We start from the raw sequence: 22484 nt of genomic DNA on the forward strand, positions 1-22484 counted from the left end.
CGCATGCGTTCACTAAAACCCAAAAATACGAGAAGCAGTAGGTTAGACGCGCTCTTCCAACCGCTGTGTTCCTCAGCAACCGCCCTCCTACATACCACACTAATCAGTCATACACTTATTCCGGAACCAAGCATAAGCCTGATACTTCTAGCGTCGAAAACTCTCACGAAGATGGTGACATCGGGTTGTGGGTAGTACCCGCGTTTTTTTCCTCTGCTCAGGTCAACAGGGAAAGCATCCATTCTTGGTGTGCATTCTGAGCTGACCGGAGCGTGACATTCAGTTTCCTGAAAAGATTTCCCTTGTTTTGCCCGAAGCTGGATGCTCCACGAACAAAGCGATTGAGGCTCCGCGGGATGTTGCGCATGCTTTTGCAGGCATGTGGCAAGCTGGTCACTGCTGTTCAAGACTCGGTGACCTACCTCACGCTTCAATTTTCTGGTGCGGCCCGTCTGGTTGTGGCACCAGTCGAAGGCGCTTGCATAGCTTGACGCCTTGGCTCCGTTAGTCGATCGTTGCACTATTGCTGGGTAATAGGCGGACTCCATGCAGTCCAAAGAAACACATGCCCGCCCGGTTATTGTATCTACTGATGGCAGAGTATGTGAAGCACTTGGAACCATGCGACCGTGTGTATTATTGACTAGGGTCCCGCGTATAGGGCAGCCTCGGGCATCAGCAATTGCATGGCGAGCAGGTTGGACAGCTCTGCTAGTTCACGGGAATGCGTAAAACCGTAGACAGAGAATGTCTGTTGCCTGCTCGTGGAGAAGAGGCGCGTAATAGAAACACGACGACTTGTTGTCGCCAGGCCTACCAGGTGGTCGCTCAGCTGCAAGACATGACATTTTCGGCGATCGCGTCGATCAGACAGCCTGTGCGGTGCAGGAACAAAGTTGGTGGGTATGCTTTTGCCCACTATTCACAGCCGGAAGAGTTAGCCTATTGATTTTCAAGTAGAAACCGGTATATGGAAAGCTGTCCTAGCAGATGCGAACCGTTCTGTTGTTGTGTAACGAATCGAACTCTGGAGCATGCGCGTGTGCATGCACAGTCGGCAATGGCGCATTAGCTACGGCGGAGCCAAATGGAAGATTTCTGATATCTGGAAGCGACTGCGCTTGTTTTTTGCCTCACACGCTCAAAGAATCTGAAGCCTCCCAGGAGACGTACTATTTTGCATGGGTTGCCGTGGCTAATGGAGGCAAGCCGAAGCTGGTGACAGCGTCTGATTCTTCTCCGTCGCACACATCCCGTGTTGCCGTTTGCGCATTCGAAAAATGGCCAGCTTCTCGCGGGTAGTCTTCCAGCTGGCATCAAATTGAACCGGAGAGTCTACCGGTGTGTTTTGGGAGCCTCGCAGTTACGCGACGTCGGCAAAACACGGATGTGCCTGGCAGAACTGTTCGGCGTATCTTGCCGCATCCTGGCGGTTTTCGTCTTCCTGTCTCGTCCCTCCGCCGCACTCAAAACAAGAAATCGGACATGTCGTGAAACGCTTGGCTAGGGCAGGACGCTGGTGCACAGGGACGCCGAACCCGAGACGGCGTATTGCTGGATCCGGACCCGAGGCGTCCTGTCCCGCAAACCAAAAGAGTCTTCTCATCTCTTGGGAGCCACATCGCAGGCGAGTAGTTATTCATGAACGCGCTGTATATTTATTAACGCTTCTGCCACATTTAGGAACGCCAAATGCGAAATGGCGGTCAGGTCTGCCTCATCTTCCGTAGGCGTCCCGACGCCCGAGCCGCCTCCTCCACGGGAGGCGGCATCTTGTGAAGATGACGACGATCACCAGGTCTTCCGGCTGGATTGTGTGTTGGGGCGGATCCTTCACAGCCGAGCCGCTCGGAAGGTAAACTTCTGCGACAGAATTACCACGAAAGCGTGTGTGTGCTGCGGGGCGATCGCGTGCGGCCATCTGGCCAGTAGCGCGCAGCCTCTGGCGATTTCCGTGGCGCCTCCATTCCACACACTGCTCCTGCAGGAGAGTTTCCAGTCTCGCGGATGTGTTTGGTTCGTTCGCTCCGTCTGCGTGCAGGTTCAAACAGTGGGCAGGCGCTGGAGTCCAGTCGTCGAGGCTGCTGCTCTTTTGACAATCTTCGTCCTCTGTTTCTGTATCCGCCAGTTCGCGGTCATTCGTTACGAGTCTGTCATTCACGAATTCGATCCATACTTCAATTACCGTACAACGACATACCTGGCTAACGAGAGCTTCTACGAGTTTTGGAACTGGTTTGACCATGGTAAGGGAAGTCACTCCGCCTTCGGGTGCCGCTGCACTGCGTAGAATCGCCGCACATGCATGGCTGCGTAGCGGCGGCGAGGTAGTAGAGTAAAAGATATTCTCTATTAACGCCCTCTCATCGAGGAATCCGTTGGCGCAAAGGACTGCTGTCGCGGTATGGAAGGCCCTTCACGCCGGACTGGTCCACGAAGCGGTTGTCCGCTGATTTCCATTCGGATGTGTTGTTTCCACATATAAACCTGCAAAGCCGCAATTTTTGCGTCGGACAAATTCTGAGTGTGGACCACTTCGTTGTCTCGCACTGCTTTCGACCGACTGCGGGCTTTCTGATATGCGTGGACTGTCGTGTCCGTCCGTTTTTCTGTGTGTGCTGCTTGGCAGAAACCTGGTATCCTTTGGGCCGCGTGGTCGGGCAGACGCTGTTTCCGGGGCTGATGTCAACGTCGAAACTGGTGTATGATTTGGCGCATGCGGTCGGGTTTCCGGTGGATATTCCGGGTGTCTGCGTCCTCCTGGCACCCGTGTTTTCCGGTCTCACAGCCGTGGCTACATATTTCCTCGCCAAGCAGGCGAGTGGGTCCGCAGGGGCTGGCCTCTTTGCTGCCCTTTTCGTCGGCATTTCCCCCTCGTACATGTCCAGATCTGTCGCAGGGTCGTATGACAACGAAGCGGTGGCGATCTTTGCAATGGTGAATGCTTTTTGCATGTGGATACGAGCTCTGAAGAAGGGCACGATGCTCTCCGCTCTCTTGGCGGCAGTCGCAACAGTGTATATGGCGGTCACGTGGGGCGGATACATCTTTGTGATAAATACAGTCGCAGTGCACATGGTGGCGCTTGCGCTTCTCGGGCGCATCACAGCCCGGCATTTTGTCGCGTACAGTGTGTTCTACGTCCTTATGACAATCATGTGTCTAAACGTCCCCTTCGTCAACTTCGCGGCCGTCTCCAGCTCGGAGCACATGGCGTGTCATGGCGTCTTCATCATGGTCAACGTTCTGGCGGCTTCTTCGTTCCTCAAGGAGGTGCTTCCCGCCGCCGTCATCAAACAGCTCCTCAAACTGCTGGTCCTGGGCGTAGTCGGAGTCTTCCTCAGTCTCTTCATCTGGCTCACAGCGACGGTAGGCTCAAGGGAGGGCGCCGGCGATGCCGCAGCAAAGTTTCACCAAACCAATGGGGCCCATCCTCGAGACGCCACGACAGAGCGGCTCTCCTTTGATAAAAACGCTCCCACGGCTGGTTCTCGTCTGCATGCAGGGCCGCACATCTTGGTCAGCACGGTCGCTCACCCTCCTGGATCCCACATACGCCGCCAAGTACTTGCCAATCATTGCGTCCGTCTCAGAGCACCAGCCCGCCACCTGGGCTACCTATATTTTCGACCTCCACCTTACGACTCTCCTCGCCCCTCTGGGCCTCATCGTCTGCTTGCGGAAGCCAACAGATGGATCGCTCTTTGCTGGAATCTACGGCGTCCTCGCCGCCTACTTTTCAGGTAGTCTAGGGATGCCTGGGCATCGCCAGAGACCCTATATATCCGGTGCTCGCCCATGAGAAGACCAGCGGCTCCAGATACGACTGCGCACTTCACGATCAATTTTGGCTTCGCTGTGTTGCAGCATGCCCCCTAGAATGAATCTCGGCAGCCAGCGAGAGTGTAGCGAGGCCTCAGCGGCTTTCTCAAACCATCAGCCGCACTGTTGCTGGGGCGTCTGCCTTCGGGACCTCGACGGACGCTGTCGATTGCCGTTCACTGAGTGCGCGTCTAGAAAGCCACGACAATTTGTCGGCTCGGAATCACCACGATGTGCCTTTTTTCCCTGTTGTTTCTCTCGCGTTGAAGCCGTTGCTTCTATTCCTGGAAGGGAAGAACCGTATGAGAGAAAAGTATTGCGAAGGCAAATAGAAAACGCGAAATCGCTGAAATGCAGTGTGTCTTTACTCTTGATTTGCGCGTGGTCTGTGTTTTGCGCTAGGCATCATGGTTCGGCTGATGCTTGTTCTTTCGCCCGCGGCAGCTGTTCTCGCGGGGATCGGGGCCTCTCGTTTCGTCAGCAGCCTTGTGTCGTACCTGAGGCTTCCAACAGCCTCAAGAAAGTTCAGCATTCCCGCCTTCGTAAGTCGTGTTCTTGACACATAGTCCCTTCCACCATGGACAACAGTAGTTATCCCAGCTAGAAGCTTCTCTGCGGTCTTCGTTTTGCTATCGTGTGACACCCCTACAATGTTAGGCGTTGCTCGCATTCCGTAAATTGTGTTCTGCACTGTGCCACGTACAAATCCAACAAAGAGCTCTGCTGCCAGATGGGTGGCAATAGACGCCAGTAGGCAATGTCTGCGTCCCCCTCGAATGAAAGGAAGAGATAAAGGTGTCTGGATAGCATGCGAGAAGACATTATTTGTGCGAAATCTCCATGTCTCATGCAGAGAAATGTCGGAAGGAAGAGGTCCGAGCGCAACACTGTTCCTATTTCGTTCGCGGCTTTCGTCCTTCTGATTTTCGCCTGGATCACCACAATGGTAAAAGAAAGGCTGGCTTTTTTCGCGAGTGTCCAGAGCTGGGTTTGGCAGGTGAAGCGACAGGTGCAATGCCCCTTTGCCAGCCGCCTCCGCCGCCGCAGCGTCACGTCGCGTAGAGGGGTCCCATCCAGATCTGGCGTATGGCGAACGATACGTCGCACCAGGGCTCCATTTCGTCTAGCGGAGTCGTTTGACCAGGTGCTCAAATGCGCAGCAAGCATGCGTAGATTTCATCCCAGCCAACGGTTGCCGCATGCGTCTTGCGCTTGCGGCGGCGGTGTACTCCAAGGGTGGCGTTCCTCAACTGGAGTTGTCTCCATCTCTAGTGTGGTGTTCTTTGTTCTGCAGTACATAAACCACTGCACGTGGACCGGGTCAATGATCTACTCCCACCCTAGTATCGTACTCAGTAAGTGCCCGTCCTTCAGCTAGAAATCCGAACTAGGACTGGCATTGCTTATTTTCCAGCCCCGAGCTGACGACGTAGTGGTGTGACGTGGCACGTGCGGTTTCCTGTCTCTGCCAATTGTAGGCGCAAATCTTCGCGACGGAGGGCGTCTCATCCAGGATGATTTCAGAGAAGCATACTACTGGATTCGTCAAAATACCCATCCTCGAGCGAGAATAATGGCGTGGTGAGTTCGGCTGCTAGGGCTGCACGGTGAGGTTCGTTTACCTGTCAGTGTCTGACCGTCGGCCTTGGCATTCAAATCAGCAAGAAGTAAATGTGCCCGTGCTTTTTCTGCTATATTCATTTCTTCCTGCAGGTGGGATTACGGTTACCAGGCGACAGCCATGGGCAACCGAACGGTCTTTGTGGACAATAACACGTGGAATAACACGCACATTGCCACAGTCGGGCTAGTAGGTCAAAATAAGTTTGCTCGCACCGAACGTCTTTACTTTTTCAGTATTCGTGCATATCGCAATGCTTCGAGAGCTCAATTCAACCCGTTGTGGAATGTGGTGGCTGTGCAGGCTCTAGCTTCAAACGAAGAAAAAGCTTACAAAATAATGCAGGCGCTGGACGTGGATTATGTTTTCGTAAGCAAAATGTCGCTAGGTCGCTTGCCTTTCCCCTTTTTTATTGTAGAAAGCTACAGTAATACGCATCAGTGCGCGTCGAAGAACCAGGAGCCAAGCAGAACCGCAGGACTTGCTATCCAATGCCAAGAACTGTGGTTTCTTCCCTTTGCAGGTTGTTTTCGGAGGTGTGGCGCGATACCAGAGCGATGACATCAATAAATTCTTATGGATAATCCGCATTGCCTCTGGCGTGTACCCTGCTATTCAGCAGTCAGATTTCCTAAGTAGACGAGGAATGGTACGTCTATTGAAGCTGCACTGATGTGTATGGGAAGGTTCATCGACTTATGAATCACTCTGCATTTCGGGCCCCCTCTAACAGTCGCGGGAGCCAGTGCCATCTGTCGTGCTTGTTTCTCTGTAACCTCCGAAGCGAGGTGGGCAACTAAATGTGCCTACTTGCCCGGCAGCCCTCAATAGCGCTGTCTGTATTGGGCGGTTGCAGAATGCGATTGCACCAGAAAGCACCCGAGTCTGCAAGCACGCTAACACCAGAAAGCATATAGTGGCAGAGTCGGCACGGGGGTGCGAGGCTACCAACGGGCGCCCGCTGGCGTAGATCAGACGACAAACGTGACTACGGATTACCGTTTGTTCGCTATCTGCTACCTTTCGTTTACGCGTGTGTGCAGTACACTGTTGGGAAAGACGCGCCGAAGGCACTGGTTGACAGCCTGATGTATAAATTGTCGTATCATCGGTTCGCGAACGTTACCAACGGATTCGATTTCGCGCGCAATGTGGAGATTGGTCACAAGGACATTTCGCTGCATTACTTCGAGGAAGCGTACACAACAGAGAATTGGCTTGTCCGTATATACAAGGTAAGTTGCCGCTGGTATGGCGATAACCACACATCTTCGCAGGAGTGTTTGTCTACGCTACAATCGAAGAGACACTCGTATATGTGTATATTGCTTGCAGGTGAAGCGGCCGGAAACTCGTTATGGTTTCACCCGCGGCAGCCGCTGACACGATAATGTTCCACCCTAGCTGCTGTTCCTCCATGTTTAACACGTTCTGTTGGAATGCGCTGGAGTTTCTTACTGTCACGCGTTTTGCTGATGTTTCAGTTTTTCGTGAAGTTCGTCGTGCTGCCGCTTGATTTTCCCAACTTCATTGTCTGAGCAAAGGATTCCTTTTTCACCCTGAATCCGCTGAACATGCGTCTGCATCCTCACTGTCCGGTCTGAAAGGCGGTCGTATGAAGTGTCTAGTACAGATATCAACACCCCTTTGTCGCCTTACATGAAGCCGAGGAAGAAGAGAGGGAGAAGCCTGGCACGTAATTCGCTCATTAGCGTTGACACCTCTTCAGAACGTTAGTGACAAAGACATCTTACAGCCATGCGCCGCATAGGAGGATGTACGAACTAAGATGAATGAAGTTGGTAGCTGTTATGCCGGCTGCCCACGCAAAGAGAGCGCTTAGACCGCGGGAGACCATGGAGCCGGAGTTTCGAATAGACATCATCATCCCGTAAACACTCCCCTCAAGTCCTGGCAATGAGTGTCGCCCTGGAACATACCAACGCAGTGAGCCAAAATCCTAACCGGGAGGGCATATAGAAGCGGTCAAGACCAGCAATGGAAGGAGCTGGATCTCTGCCGTCTAAGGAGAAAGTCGTGCAGCATTACTTATCCGACGCATGGTTAATGGACCTTACCGCTTCGATCAAGACTCCGCCACTCAGGACAAACGCTTGATTGCTGATACCAAGCTTGTGATTGAAGCCGGTGACCAGAATAACTAGAAAGGGGGAAGGCGGTTGCGGATCCAGATTCACTGCTTTCATGTTGTGTGTAGAGCCTACCAGGGGAAATATATATAGGGAGAGAAACTATTATGGTCCAGAACAGAGTTTGCCGGAACCCTGCCTGCCTAAATACGAATCGGTAGAGAACCACTCCAAGCAGAGCTGCTATGCCGTAGGTGAATCTGCGGAAAAGGGAAGTAGATGCTGCTGTTCCACTTCGGAAGCACGCAGATATGTTTTTATGTGTCCTACCTCAGCGTGCCCATGAAAGTGGGGGAGAAGCCGAGTTTGTTTGAGAAAAAGAAGAACAGTGCATCGTCGTAGTCGGGGCCCGCCATGTAGATGAAGATGTACAGCGCAGGACCCCAAATCACAGCTGTTATTTACGCGTCATTTGATTCAAAAGCCTCTGGGCCCTCCTCCTCAGAGTAGCGTACGCTGTTTCAGAAATGTGCTGAGCTCGCGGAATTGCGCCTTGAAGTCCCGTGCTGGTGGGGTTGTGACATCGTTCATGAAGAAGGAAATGAAGGTTATGAAAAGTGGAAATGTCGCAGTTGCGACGAAGATGCCTAATGAGATAAATGAATCATGGGTTCACTTCAGGGAGGGGTGAGGTACTGCACGGCCCTACTTCCTTTTGATGTTTTTTCCAGAAGGTAGCCTGATAAGTACGCGACGGCCAAACTGCCAACGGCCTTCGCAGTGATGAAGTCTGACACGTTCTCCGCGCTCTAGAAAATGTGGATGTATAAAGATGCGTCAGCACGATGAAATCGCAGTTTCTCGTTCTCACTTGGTCTAATGTCTTCCCCGTGGTGCTCTCTACAACGAGGGCTTCCGCCACAGCCGAGCAAAAGGCAGCGCAGAGCTGAAGCAGGTGACGTGTCTACAAGCACGCAAGTCGGGCTCTCGTTACAAACTTACCGAAATGAGGAAAAGTGATGCGACCGCAACCGAGACCTAAAATGCAAAGGTTGGGGTTCATGATAGGGGGTGGGCACGGCGAGACATACCGAAGCAGGAGCAAGGCCCAGCATCAGAAAGCCGATGGCCTCCAATGTGCTAAACACTATCATATATGGTTTCCTCCGATAACCAAATACAGCGAATGTATCTGAGAGGAAGGCGAAGAACGGTCTGCAACGCAGAATTCGATATAGGGTGGATTCTTTCACGCATCCCGGACTCGTGATTTGTACTTGAAAACCCATGGCAGAGCAGGCGCAATGAAAATGGCCGAGACCTCGGGGGGAGAAAGGCCTGTTTTACGGTCGCACTATACTCTTGGTTCAAACGTATCGTTGCAAAGAGATTACCAAGGTCGTCTTTTAGCAGGTAATATATGGCCAGAGCCGCAAGGTGAGTAAGACCCTCGGAAAAACCAACGAGGTATCTGCACGTTGAGGGCGGTTACAGACGCACGGCAGCGCACAACGAACGACGGCCCGTTGCAACCTACATCACGAACTGCGTAAAAGTCAACTTTTCTAAATATCCCGCCTCGGTCCACGGAATAAGGGGAACCTCGTCCACTCCGTCACTAAGGGCAAACGACGAGAGGGTTCGAGTACGAATAGAGCACGACGCAGTCACTTGGTGGACGGTCCCCGCTTACCCTGATCGGACCTGTCTTCCAGCGTGATGATCGTTGCACCAGCTTTCTTCTTGAACTCTTCAGCAGTAAACATGTTCACTTACAGCCTCAACCTCTTCGTATCCAGCAAAAGCAGTTCGGACTCCCACGCCCCGCATTGTGGTTCCGGGTTTCTATAGCTACGTCTCACGCGGTTAATACTGAGTTACAATGACCAGTGCAGGCGAAAAACTGTATCAAATGCCGCGTCATGCAGGTGTTTCAGCCTTCGTCGCTACAACACTTCGTAGGGGATCCCGATCGAGCGGTCGACAGTCACACTTCGACGCGTCACGCGGCAGTGTAGCGACAGCGGGCTCCTTGGCAACCACCACAAAAACTCGGAGTTCTCATACGCATCCGTCGTGAAGCACAACCATCGCTTGTCTTTCATATGTACAAGATGATGCTAGAATGGCAGCGGTATTCGGTTTTCTGGGCGATGAGCATTGCGGGAGGCCCCTGTGTGGGACAGATCGGCCACCGCAGCCGACATCGTATGCAGCCGACCACTGAGCCCTGTCCTTGAACATTTACACGCAACAGGCGAAGACGCACAATACAAAAATACTAGTTCCAAAACCCCTTTCTTGTCGTGGACTGTACAACTGCACATACCAGGCTCCCACCAACCCTACTTCCCCCTCTGCGTCTGTCTGTCTACAAGACGAACAGATATGTTTGTGTTTACGGAATTTCGCAGGCAGTGCTCATGTCCTGCTGCACCGTTTTGCACGTCGAAGTCGAAAAAACCTGCCACCTGTTGGTAGCGTGATTATGAGCGAGTGAGTGCGTGGAAGCGGTGGCATCGTCTGTGCCAGCTCCTGGATGTCGATGCCACTGTGAGCCCTGCGCGATGGTTGTGTGCATTTGAAAGATCTTCGCGGCTGAAGTGTCTCCGACAGATTCAAAGGAAGCGTACTGTCGGTGCTTGTTGACTCGCTTCCTCCAGTGTAATATCGCCCTGCAGCTCCCCTGTTGGCGAGGCTCAACTGTGCAGCGGAGTGAATTCTGAGCCGAGACAGGTGAATCCTTCGCCCGATCTAGGCTTCCACTTTTATCTGCTAACTAGAGTTGTGATATAAAATTTCCTTGGGCGTGACATCACGTGATACGGAACTCGCATGATCCTCCTGACTGGCGGTTTGCGTTGAGACAGAACCCAAGCAGTACCACAGCGACACACTGAAGCGATATCCGAAGAATGCATCCACATGCCATTAATAGATGTCCAGTTACGGAGACCACCGCCAGCCTGCCAGAATTAGGCACTGGCACACGAAGCGAACATCTGCACACTGCGGTATCGAGAAACATTCCGAGCCAGGAAGGAAAGAGCTCCGACGCTTGCTCTTCACCTGCTACTGTGTGCCTGTAATAAAGGTGTAACTGCGTCGGACGCCATACCTTCAGGCACCCGCTGAAGCGTGACACACCATGATGCCCATTGAGGGAAACAAAACACATAGTTGGTCTGAGTGTCTTCCACATCTTGATGGCATGACCAGCCGAGGCGTGCTGCAGGGCAAACTTAAAAGTGAACATCGCGAGATCGCTAACCCGCTGCCCAGCAAACCGAGAAATCTGTTGAACACCTCTTGCCACAGTGAAGTCAGACGAAAGCACCAGCGAAAGCGGTAAGACGCGCATTCCGCAGCTTCGCTTTGGTAATCTCCAGCTGCGAACACCACAAGGGAGAAGGACATCGGCAGACGAAGTGTGCCTTGTATCCTTGCTACGTTCTGTTGAAACATACTTAAGCCCGCCTCGATCTCGTGTGGTGTCCTACCGCAGTCGTTCGCGTCAGCTACCCAGTGCCACAACTCAAGAGTTGAAACCGCCCGTTTCGCAACCTGACACAACCTTACTTGAGTGTTGACGAAGTCAACGAAACCTCTGGAGTTTTCACTCATGGGAACAATCGGCTTGATAGCGTCCTCGTGCAAAGTTTCAAAACCGACTCTGCAACAAACACACGACAGACGAAGCCGCGTCGTTTCAGAATTGGGAACAGAAACGGATCCCACAGTGTGTGGAAAAACAACTACCACTTTACCTGTTGTTGACTGTTGAATAGAGCTGCTCGAGCCTGCACAAGTCCTCCTCCGACAAAGCATGAAAATCAAACGCATTTCCCTTTTGGCACTTGCCAACAAGCTGTCGGATCTCTTGTGCTTCGGAGGCCCTGAAAAACACGCCAGCATCGATAAACCGGCAACGCAAATGCTCTCCTTCCTGCCCTGCTGACAATTTCAGCTTGTAGATCTTTGCCGAGATTGGCCCAGATGTAGCACGTGAGAACTACCACGCGTATCAAAGAACTTGCGCTGATCGGGAGTGATCCTTGAGATTCGTGCAGATGTACGAAGCCCGGTGCGTGATTCTCTTACTTGACTGTAAAGGAATCTAAAAACTCCTTTTCCCGCTTTTGAAAGACAGCAGCCACTCTCTCTACGACAGATCCTGCAGGGTTGGCCGCCGTGGTAGACAGATTCACTTTTGCCAGCTCCTGCAGCGAGGCCTTGAAATGTGCCCCGACAGGGTCCTGCCAACAAGTCAACACCCGAAAATACGCGTTTCCAATCCATCTGCCGACTTTGTAGCTCGACTCTACAGTCGCCTTTCGGAGACATTCTATACCACAAACATGCGCGAGTCCGATTATTCTCCCACTTATCGACAAACATGTGCTGTTCTGCGAGCCACACGTGGACCATTAGCTGCCACGCGCGGACAGGTGCACCGTGCGCGCATCTTGTGCAGTCAACTCAGGTGTTCCTAATGGTTGCGGAAATTGCTAGAAGGGAAGCGTACCATCACGTTGTCGGAGCCGGACAAGCCTTGGAGAGCGCTTCGCATCGCCTCCTCTTGAAGCTGCGGTCGGCTGCCATACGTATCTCTGAAAGATGCAACAATCTCGCGAACCATCACCTCCTGCAGAGAGCCCTGGATAAGCTTCTCCGCTTGCTGAATGCCGTTGAGCTTCTCAACCAGACGCTCTGTAAGTTGACGTCTCATCTGGGAAACCAGTGCCTTTTTGTAGGCTGCGATCTGATCCTCTACCTCTCCACGGAACTTGGAGAGGTAGTCGAGGCACTTTGTATCATTGGCATACTGTTTCATCTGCTTGTAGACGGACTCTTCACCCATGTTCTTGTTTTCTTGAGCAGTATGAATCAGAGCCTTCTCTTCCTTCCAGAGCTTTTCGCGAATATCGCGACTGCGCAAAGCCAGTCCCAAATAGGTACGCGTGTGCGGAATACTGCACGACTATGCAGGTTCCAGTGCCCTGTGGATACTCTTATTACGTGGTACAAAACGGCGCCGTCACTCCATGAGTCGCAGTGAGGAAAGCGAAGGAAGAAAGCACTGCACTGCCTGTGATGACCGGGTTGCTGTCTGAGCAGATCTTCAAAATGGTCGGAGAGTGCTCCACTATCCCGGATATGCAACATCTGCGCGGCAGAGGCACATTCAAGAACAATTCGAATTTACTATCATTGGGCACGAAACCCCCCCGCTCCGTGGTTACAGCGCGTGAGCGCGGGCCTATTGCATGGGGTTGAGTGCCTCGCTGACCCGGGAGGTGCGTCAGAATTTCTTGCAGCATAACGCTACCGGCGTGGTGGCCCAAAGTGATACGCAGGGCGAGTCACTGCGTGGAACACACTAGTCCACTTACTAAAAGTAGGATCCTAGCATGTAGAAAACAGCGCCGAAGGGAAACGTCTTCGAGTAGAACCAGGCATTGCTCAGAACGGTGTTGGAGAAGCCAAACCACACGCCTAGGAAGCAGAGACCATATGAGGACACCTGCAGTACACAAACACACAAAAAAAGGTCTGTTATGTCGCCCACGCTTTGCAGGCAGGAAAGCCTACAGGAAGACGGGGAAAAATCGGACAGAGACACTGAGTTTCGCTGTAGGTGGTACGGCACCCCGGCGTAGTTTACTCCCTTACCAGGTTATTTGGCTTTTTGTACTTGAGCTCCACCAACTCCTCGGGCTTCGCGGCGCGTTGGCGCAGGCAGTACTTGTAGCAGTCCTCCTCAGAGAGCTCGAAAAGGACGGCAAGCTCTGCAAAAAATGGAAGGACTAGGGAGACGCCTCCACTCCGCACTCGCCCTTCTGCCCAGAATCACCTAACTGCACGAACTGCAGACGACGGTTTCAGTTGACAGAGGATGCACAAGCATGGGAAAACGACCTCGCGTGTGCACTACACCCGCCAAATCAGAATTTGGACATCATTGTAAAAAGAAGCCCCTCACTTCTCGGTCACGCCTTACCTGGGTAGTGAAACTTGTAATCACCAGGAAAGGCGATCTCGAAAGCGTTGATCTCCGTGTCACTGTATCCATTTTTCCAGAGGCACTCGAGTAGCTCCTTCTTCGTTACGTACACATCCTTCTCCACGGTCAAGCCGTTCTCACACCTGCAGTCCAAAACAGGTCAGTCCCCGACAGCGAGTTGGACATTCAGTGTTCAACAAGCATGCACAGGTGATAAAAGCGGTAATCCACTTGTATCCCGCTCCGAAACGTGCATAACATGGAACTGACAGTCACATTCAAAATCGACACCCTCCCACTCCCACCTTGCTCCTGCCATCGAGTCCTTTTCCCTTTTACCAGTAGCAAAACACCACGATAGCGTGGCTCTACCGAAAACACAAGCGTCCAATCCTCTAGAGCACATGCCTTGCCATTCGAGTTTGCACGTTTGCACACGGGAGCATGGAGGCGCTGCACACACCACCTCGGAAAGCTGAGGCATCAGCGTCGAGCTCTCCAAGCCTGTGTCGTCCTCCTTACCTCCTTGCAAACTGAATGAACGCGTCTTGGCGTCCTTCGACATCGGTGACAAGCTTCAAAAACCTAAGAAAGAGGGGTGCTTCCTTTGTAAATTTGGCGAAGTCATCCCTACACGCAAGGATAGAGAGCGGCGCTGACCATGGGTTTACATGCATCAGATATCGACAGAGAAGCTAGCGACCCGAGAGGGTCTCTAGCTTCTCTGCCAGTGTCACACTGTTCTGAAGTAGCCAATCTGCAACCTGCCGTCGCCACTCCAAGGACTCTTCGTGGCGTAACGCACACGCACCGCCTCCGTGATTTTTAGTCTCCAAATTAGGTAAGCCCGCATTAGTTTGCCAGATAATGTACCCCCACTCCTCGCAACGCCGCCTACGCCATCTTCCGTCACGTCCGCCAACTGCCTCCCGTCATGATGCACAGATGGGCATGCTCTCGATCCCGGGGATGGCAAACCGATCCAGATACCCGCCATCACTCACTTTGATGGTTGAGACAGAATTATGTCATCAAACATCGTGTCCGTTGTCCACGGCTTCGTAATGCGGTACTTGGTATACTGAACCTTGGAGAATGACCAGTTAGATCCCATGGTAGCGTATCGACGGCGCTGGCTCTGCGTGGCGGGTCCAGATCCGAGGACACACGGCAAAGCACCCAGCTGCGATGGGAAAGCTGGGCCAACACCAGTGTGCCATCCTTGAAGAAATAAGCCGGAGACACTTGGGCCCTGACCCAAGAGCCTCCTGCCCGTGGCCAGACCGTCGCAGGTCGCGTGGCCTGGAGTTGGCGTTTGACGCGCCGCTAGTAAACGCGCAGAAGACGGGAGCCTCATCATGCCAACTGCGTCGAAGAATCAAGAACAATACGGGGGTGACTCAAATTGACTGAGGCACGTTTACCCTGAGGATTTAAATCTTGGCCGCACAAAGCACTGGCACCCTATGCATGCAACACGGGCCACCCACTGTGTTCCCGATGAGCACTCACCCCTAAAATACCACAAAGACCATCCCACAGACGCCGCAGGACGCGCTGTCGTGGAAAACATAAACTTCAACAGCTCTTTGCCGATTTGTTGGGCCGGTCGGCGCTTGCTAGTGCATCACGGCAGTCGGCGACCGTAAAGTAGGTATTCAGGACGCTGAGACACAAACGAGGCGGAGGCGCCGCCCACCTTGCCGGCTACAGCGAACAAGCACAGGAGACAGGCCGCCCTGCGGCGTCGCCAGCGAACCACCAGTTGCATGCACCGCAGCCGACTGTCGTCTCTCGGGCACTCCGCCGAGCAACCCTTCTTCTCCGCCAGTACGCTGCGTCTTCAAGTGCGAACAACGTGGTAACTTTGTGCTCATACACTTCCGAGAAACCACAGTTGAGCTTCTCCTTGTCACAACGCAATGCTTATCCCTGGCGGTGGGCGCGCAGTCCTTCGGGCCTGTGGAGATCCGTGATCAAAGGTAGTGACATTGTTTCGCTCCGCCGGTAGCCGTTTGCACATGCACTGAGGCCTGTTTGAGGCACAGATGGGACTATATGGGACGCGTGTTTTTTTAGCTGCTCTTCCCAACACTCGATACGGCCCAATAACTGCCACATCCAGCCACGGCCGATGGTGCCCGGCATCCATGTATATGGTATATTTAGGTTTGCGAAGAGGAAGTGCGGGCACCGGCATTTGATTTGCGCTTAGAAAGCCTCTAAGGAGCCTGCCCCAGAATACACTCAAGTAAAAATTATGCTGTTGTGTTAGAAGGGCATAGAACGACGGCGCCTCTCTGTAGTCAATCCCTGACGAAATGCTTTTCGCAGGCGCTCTCTCCCCTGCCTCCCCGCCCCCCCCCCCCTCTTCGGGCGCTGGATATCCTGCAATGTGCAACAGTGACGAATATATGATTTTAGATATCGCTCGCCCCATAAGCGACCGGAAACATCACCTCGCGTGGCCACGGCTCCGCTGGGTCGGCGGGGTTTCTCAGTGGTGAACTGTTGGCATACGGCGGGAACACCTCGCTCGTTGAGATCGCGGCAGCCACCAGTAGCAGAAAACATTCGACCGTCTCTAGCAATAAAAGAGTAGGGTGCGAGCAGAACCCGTAGAGTGATGCTTGTTGGCTTGTGTCTCGTAGCGGGGCTACACCTGCTACGCTCATATTAAATAGTGAATGAGCGATTGGCCCACGCACATTGACTGGCCACTGCTACTAAACGACAATGCGTGCCCGACTAAATTCACTGAAATAGACTGTACTGGCAAAGGTAAAAGCATGAGCTTATGGTGGCCAGCCGTGAGCCCGCCATGCAGTGCCTTGTGGCGGAGAGGGCGGGACACAGGCGGCTCATGAACGGAGTTAATTTTCGGTTATTTTCGCCCCCATGATATTTAGTAGGTCAACATGAACGTAGAACGTTTAGCCCTGCTACGATACCAGGAGCCAACAAGCGTGACTCTACGGGTGGGGCCGAAACTGTGGCGCTGGAGGCGCCCGTCCGGTGAACATTGAGAAAAGCGGCTGGAGATTCCGTGTCCGCTCGATCGGAGACAGGTGACTGCGCTCCCTATTCCGGTACGGGGGATGAGTATTTCCCCTGACGCTAGTTCTGTTTAACATGGCATCTAGTTGACGTCATGACAGCCCTATGACTCTGGTACGACTTACACATGTCATCCGACTCCAAAGCCAGAAAGGTTTGGATGCCGTCAACCAGTGGATCGAAAAATCAATGCTTTAATGTCACATCTCTTCGGAAATGCATGCATGTCAACAACTATGACATGCCATCACGTAAGGCATCATGGAAGCGTCATCTATACTTATTTGTTTGCCGCCTGTATAATCGGATCCACGCCGCCTCGGTTAACGGAGGGGGGGGCGGGTGGTGAATGCGGTTCATGCAACACGATTCGAGCGCTGCTCATCCGTAGCGAGCTGCCTACACGGACGCACGTTTGGCGAGATGGGGATATCTTTACGTGGTGGCTCCAGTCCATGCTACCAGTATGAGGTGGCTGGCCGCCGAAAAACCTACGCGAAGACGACGTGGTCGCCACAGTTGCCGAAAATGTTCTATAAGTCTGTCTGGAAATCACTTTCGAATCGGGGGTTCAGACCGCGCTGCTGAGGTGCTCCTTTCATCCGTGGCGCAACGGCAGCCTGCGTCGACGCCCTACTGAAGACACTGCTTGCAGCCAGCGAGCCCTGAGCCGCCTGCGTGGCCTCTTGGCCACAAGACACTGCAAGGCGGCGCTTAAGGCTGACCACCATAAGTCCATGCCTTTTCATTTGACAGTGCAGTCTAATCCAGTGAGTGTAATCCAGGATGCATTGTCTTTTAGTAAGGATGACCAGCCGATGTGCATGACCCAATGGCACTTACGACTGCGTCCAGGTTACCTGTCTTCAGTACAGCAACAGCTGGTTCCTCTCGTACTACCGCAGGCCGTGCCGCTGCACTCGGCAAATGCTAATCATGCACGGATAGCTCTACTCTACCATCTGCAACAGCGGTGGACCTAATTATATTATGAAGACAAGCGACAAGCCTGTAGCTTCCTCAGATCGGCGGGCCGGTAGCGGTTTGCGGAGGATACGCCCATTCTTCGCATTACACGCAGGCGCAACATGGGGATGTCATTGTGTCTTTTGTTCTCGGCAATCTGGCACTTTTTTTCCTTCCTGAGGGCCGACAGTCACGATGCTTTTCCCGCTTCGTCGCACTTGTCACCGGTTAACCCGGTGCCATCGTCGTTGTCAGGAAACATGCCCCGCTTGAGCTCGCATTTGAGGGGCTCCTCCACAGTCGACACCGACCAAGATGGACTACTTTCCCCCCGACAGCAGTTAGCCGGTTTACTTGTGTCGCGGGCATCTTTTGCACAGGTTAGGAGGCGGCGCCGTGGATACTTCACTATGGCTGCTCATCTCCGCCTCGTACAACAGTAGGACACACGGTTTTTCAGTTGCTCCGTCATCAGGCACTCCCTGCACGTCTCATCACCTCGTTTCTCAGTCCTTCACTGCCGCACTACGGGGATCCAATCTCCTTTAGTGACAGGGAACAAGCATTTGCGACGGACTGAGTAAGACGTGCCACTTCAGGGCACAGCTCTTCCTCGATGTTTGGCCTCCTATGTGAAGGGCCGGCTTCACTTAGGCACGACATTTTATTCTGCGTACGAAGTTCCTCCATTGCTTGAAGCATATCTTCAAGTGCGGGTGAAGTGTCTGTGCAGCTTCAGCGCCTTGCATGATGACAATGGGTATCTCTTTCAGGTTCGGACACTCGCTGCAAGACGCGCAGCAGCCGCCGCCGCGCTTAAACAAGTAGCTCGATCTTCGACCCAAGGTAATCAATGTGACATGGCCGGTCGATGGTCAGTGTTTTCCCCACGCTCACTGCAGCTACCTCTCTTTCGTAGGCCGCCATTGCAAACGTTACCCATGAAAGCTGGACGGTTTCCGTGGCCCCATTGCACGATCATTTATTCATGCATGAGGGTTTGCTCCACCGCGACCTCGGCACGATACGACTCTCTCGAGACTGTCGCATATACAGGTGAGGCTCCGAGTCATTTATTCTTCTTGTTGGAACTTCATCGCTCAGGCAGTGGGCCCCCTCGTGGGCCGGGCAGAGCAGTGGCAGAAAGGAAACTCAGAGAGGCTCTTGAAGTGAAGGCTCGCTCGCGTCATCTTCTCGCTCAAGTCCAGAGGTCGGTGACTCTGGATCGCTTTGAAGAGAACCCTAAAGACCGTAAGAAACTCGCTGTGGTGGTACAAAATAATTCGAACAGTCCCTCAAACAGGCTATCGTCTCTGCCGCATGCCCTTGCTCCCGCGGAGTGTTGGTTCCGACTCTGGGATGTCAGGATCAACTCAGCGCGAGACTACAAGTCCACGGCTCCGATGCGGGTCAGGAGCTAAAGAAGATGTAGTTCAGCACGGTGTCCGACTGCATAAAATCGGAAGCATTCTATGACATGTTCATGTCCCCTCCTATACAACTACGGGTGGTTGTTTGTGACGAGTCGCGCAACCTAACCCTCTTCAGGCAGAATTTGCGTTCAGAGACTCGAACGCTTCGCGAAACTCGTGCACGTCCCCTGCGACGCTGGCCTTTCACTTGCGTCTTCTCTATGTCTGTGTCTGCCGTGTCCTAGCGAGCTGTCCTGAGATCAAGTCCTCGTGGAGCGTGTGCACCGATGAATGTGGCCAAGGAACAAAATATATGCTGCACATCGGCTCACAAGAAGGCGTATGTGCGACGAACCTCGTGCGAATGCCGTGCATATCCTTGGAAGGCTGCCGAAGTAAGTCGAGGACGAGGTCTCAGACCGCAGGAACAGAGCAGCCTTCGTCATTAGGACAACGGTTACTTCATTGCCACCTTGCAGATACTTCTTGATGGCAGCAAATACTAAATCGATGACAAAGATTGCATTGCTCTGGCTACTTGCAGGTAGCACGGCCAAAATGGCTGTCTTCATGGATCATAAGCCTGGCAACATTCCATCCGCCATACTGAGAGAACTTGCTGGGAAGATCCCATCGGAAGAGAAGTGGCAACGAGGTTGGCAAGAATTGCAGGCAGTGCGTGGCTGATGATGATGTTGAGTTGTCGATCCATGCAGAGAGCCGTGGCAGTTACGGCTTCCTCGTACATTACTTTATTTGCTTCCCCCCCTCCTCCACACTCATTGGGGTGCGTCTGGAGGGAAGGTTTTCCAACCCTGAACCCTAAACGATGCGGCCACAATCAAGCTAGATTGTCGTGCGGTAACGTAATATGTTGAAAGCGATGGGGGGTCGCTGATGACGACTGAGGCAGCGACGATGCAGTTGTTAAGTGACTGCGTCGACTGCTTCCGGACTCACCACAGCTTATGCGTATCGCTTTTAATCTTACTTGGTCTGCACTGTTCAAATCTGAATGCTCGCTCGGCAGCGGTGCGTGACAGACACGCGGTGCTCGGCTGTCCACAAAGAGCAAGATGGTGTAGCCAGGGGAAGCGTACTTTTGACTGTCATGCTCAGATCCTTCCGGGGAGGGCTTCTCTTTCGAGACGGCCCCGTCTTCCCTTTTCAGCGGCGACAAAATTTTAAGCGAAGATGCATGCGGCCCGGCGACCGACGCGATCTTTTGGGCAACTGGCAAGAGGGAAGGCAACACTCTCCGGATTCAATCTGGCATTCGGTTGGAAGAGAAAACGCTTTCATGTGGGTTTGCGGAGGCTACTATCCTTAATAGACGCAGCCGATTCCAGCGGCGCGGAACACAGTCACCAGTAAACCGAGTAATACAAAGAGAATGTAAAGGAGTAGCGGGTGACCCCTCGATCCAGAACAGATGGTGGAAATTACCCCTGCAGAAATGCCCTTAGCGCTAGAATTTGCGTTCTACCACTACAGTGTGACTCTGGCGGTGCCAAAGCAACACGGGATACCACATGCAACATGCTGACGACCACCATTCTAATCGGCGCGAGGCGCTCCTCCCTGCCCTACCTGCGATTTGCTGCAACATTAACAGGCTCGAAAGAATCCACAGGCGCGTCGGTCTCCAGAACGGCGGTGGGAGTTCGGAAACACGACGGTGCCGGCGTCTCACTGACGCGCGAGTCTAAGCTGCGTGAGTCGAGGTCAATAATTGCTCGATGTAGCCAGCGTGCTTCCAGTACACAGTAATAATGCCTGCCACATGTTCCCATTCCATGATGCCACTGCTTGGCAGGAACACCAAATATCTGTCTGTGTACTTTGTGCGGTAGGGAGCACTTCCCCCCTCAGCAAAGAGAAACCGGATAGTGACACGCCGTCATCCGCTCCGCATTCCCCAACAAACCATCTGCCTCGTAAGAAAACGAGACATCAGGCTCTCAAAGTGGTGAACCGGCAGCTCCGCGTTCGCTGACGAGTGATGCAACCATCACCTTGCAATATAGCATCGCCTACCTTAACCCTGAGTTGTCTATCCAAACCTGATGGTTGTGATCCACACCTTGACTCACGTGATTCAGCGTCTCGATATCAAGAGTAACATACGACCTTGATATCATCCTTTGCGCCCCGAACGAGGCATTAAGTGATCTGAGCGCTTCGTTCAGCAGTCGCTCGTGTGCATATGCTGATTATTATACTCGTAGACGGAAAGCTGCGGAGGACTTCGTCAGTGGCGCCCGTGGCTAGTCTTCATTCTCCTTCGCCCTCCTCAGATATAGGTACGTCTGGGCGACGTCTAAGACGATACGAATGAAACCTTTCAGAATGGGCTCCCCTATTTCTGACGGCGCGTCTTTCACCGACAGTTGCCCTTTGTTTTGGTGAGGCGTGGCATAGCGCGAGGGGCCGCCGACGGCATTTTGACATAAACGACGGCTTTTAGAAGCCACTTCGGGTCTATCAAACATGTGGAAGACGAGCACGACGCTCGTTGCTGGCATGTGATTTCTGTGACGTAGGCAAGAGTCCAACCCCTACACACCGTCCAACGACTGCTAAACAGCCGGCGGGTGCGTTATTGCATATCGGGTGGGTCGGTGGTGATCAGGTGCAGCCCCATATCTAAGAAACAGCCCAAGTATGAGAGTCTTTACTGTGACAGATGATCGTGTGGGTGATACTGCGCACACTAAGAGTTTATTGCACAAGCGCTATCGGAAGTTCTGTTTCTCGCTGTTAGCCACCGTCGCTCGAATTGAGAACTCCGAGACGCTGACTATGGACGAGGTAGCAACACATACTTGAGTTAAACGGTTGGCCCATGCTTGGTTGCTGGCTTAGTTTAGTAAAAATAATGGAGTTGTCTATCTTCTGCATTTGACCAGGACCTAACCTCGAGACAGAGACGTCCGAACAGAAACAGGAGAATCGACCCTCTGGCATATTACGAGAGGCACCAAGTGAGCACGCTTTCACCACTGTGCTTTCTGGAGCGGATATCTGACATCTAGCAGCGGGGAGCTTTTTTTAGCGGTGGCCTGGACTGCGAAGAAGGCTTAGCCGCCGATACTGCCGCAGTACGACTTTAGGCACAAGCCAGTCAAATGCAGACGCGACAAACACGCTATGCATCGGATCTCCAATTCGCGGTGTCCCTCCTGAGCAACTTTGATGCATCGACGCAGCGTCCAAGCATGATCCTAATACGCCTTCAGATTCGCAGACATCATCGCCACCTGCGTCAAGTGAGTTCGCCTTCAAGTGCACGAGTGTGAAGTTAGCGCGATTCTAATACTGCGTGCCAGTTTCCTGTCATCGCGGATTGGCTGCCGGGCGGCCGGGGTTGGGATACTATCCGGCAGTTCCGCGAGTTTCACAGGAGTCCCCTCGAGCTTTGCAGGCGCTGCTGTCCGTCGATCCACATACTATGGTGTGTGACTTTAGAACCAACTATGACCCGTGCCCGCGTTGGCTGTTTGTTAGAAGGT

At 53.0% G+C, this 22484-nt stretch overlaps 3 protein-coding genes across 3 annotated transcripts; 1 reads left to right on the forward strand and 2 right to left on the reverse strand.

The window, feature by feature from the left end:
* Positions 1-1699: 1699 nt before the first annotated feature.
* Positions 1700-6826, forward strand: BESB_009890 (putative oligosaccharyl transferase stt3 protein; the record flags this gene model as incomplete). The annotated part of the gene is made up of 13 exons (XM_029359743.1): positions 1700-1855; positions 2042-2246; positions 2630-3369; positions 3506-3743; positions 4225-4364; positions 4676-4768; positions 5117-5177; positions 5301-5403; positions 5536-5632; positions 5747-5812; positions 5967-6092; positions 6487-6678; positions 6779-6826. The coding sequence occupies 13 exons, from the start codon at positions 1700-1702 to the stop codon at positions 6824-6826; spliced, it is 2265 nt and encodes a 754-aa protein (XP_029222656.1).
* Positions 6827-7098: 272 nt separating this feature from the next.
* BESB_009900 (putative folate/biopterin transporter) lies at positions 7099-9363 on the reverse strand (the record flags this gene model as incomplete). The annotated part of the gene is made up of 15 exons (XM_029359744.1): positions 7099-7132; positions 7198-7354; positions 7409-7466; positions 7522-7604; positions 7669-7793; positions 7864-7987; positions 8049-8180; positions 8243-8342; positions 8405-8479; positions 8625-8748; positions 8811-8871; positions 8928-9004; positions 9071-9151; positions 9227-9237; positions 9310-9363. The coding sequence occupies 15 exons, from the start codon at positions 9361-9363 to the stop codon at positions 7099-7101; spliced, it is 1296 nt and encodes a 431-aa protein (XP_029222657.1).
* Positions 9364-10856: 1493 nt separating this feature from the next.
* On the reverse strand, positions 10857-14894 carry BESB_009910 (uncharacterized protein; the record flags this gene model as incomplete). The annotated part of the gene is made up of 10 exons (XM_029359745.1): positions 10857-10922; positions 11113-11206; positions 11301-11429; positions 11635-11789; positions 12059-12464; positions 12927-13057; positions 13207-13322; positions 13535-13680; positions 14060-14167; positions 14542-14894. 10 exons carry the CDS (start codon positions 14892-14894, stop codon positions 10857-10859), a joined length of 1704 nt encoding a protein of 567 aa, XP_029222658.1.
* Positions 14895-22484: the final 7590 nt, after the last annotated feature.

Source organism: Besnoitia besnoiti, chromosome I (assembly GCF_002563875.1).
Source record: "Besnoitia besnoiti strain Bb-Ger1 chromosome I, whole genome shotgun sequence".
In the NCBI taxonomy this organism is placed as follows: domain Eukaryota; phylum Apicomplexa; class Conoidasida; order Eucoccidiorida; family Sarcocystidae; genus Besnoitia; species Besnoitia besnoiti.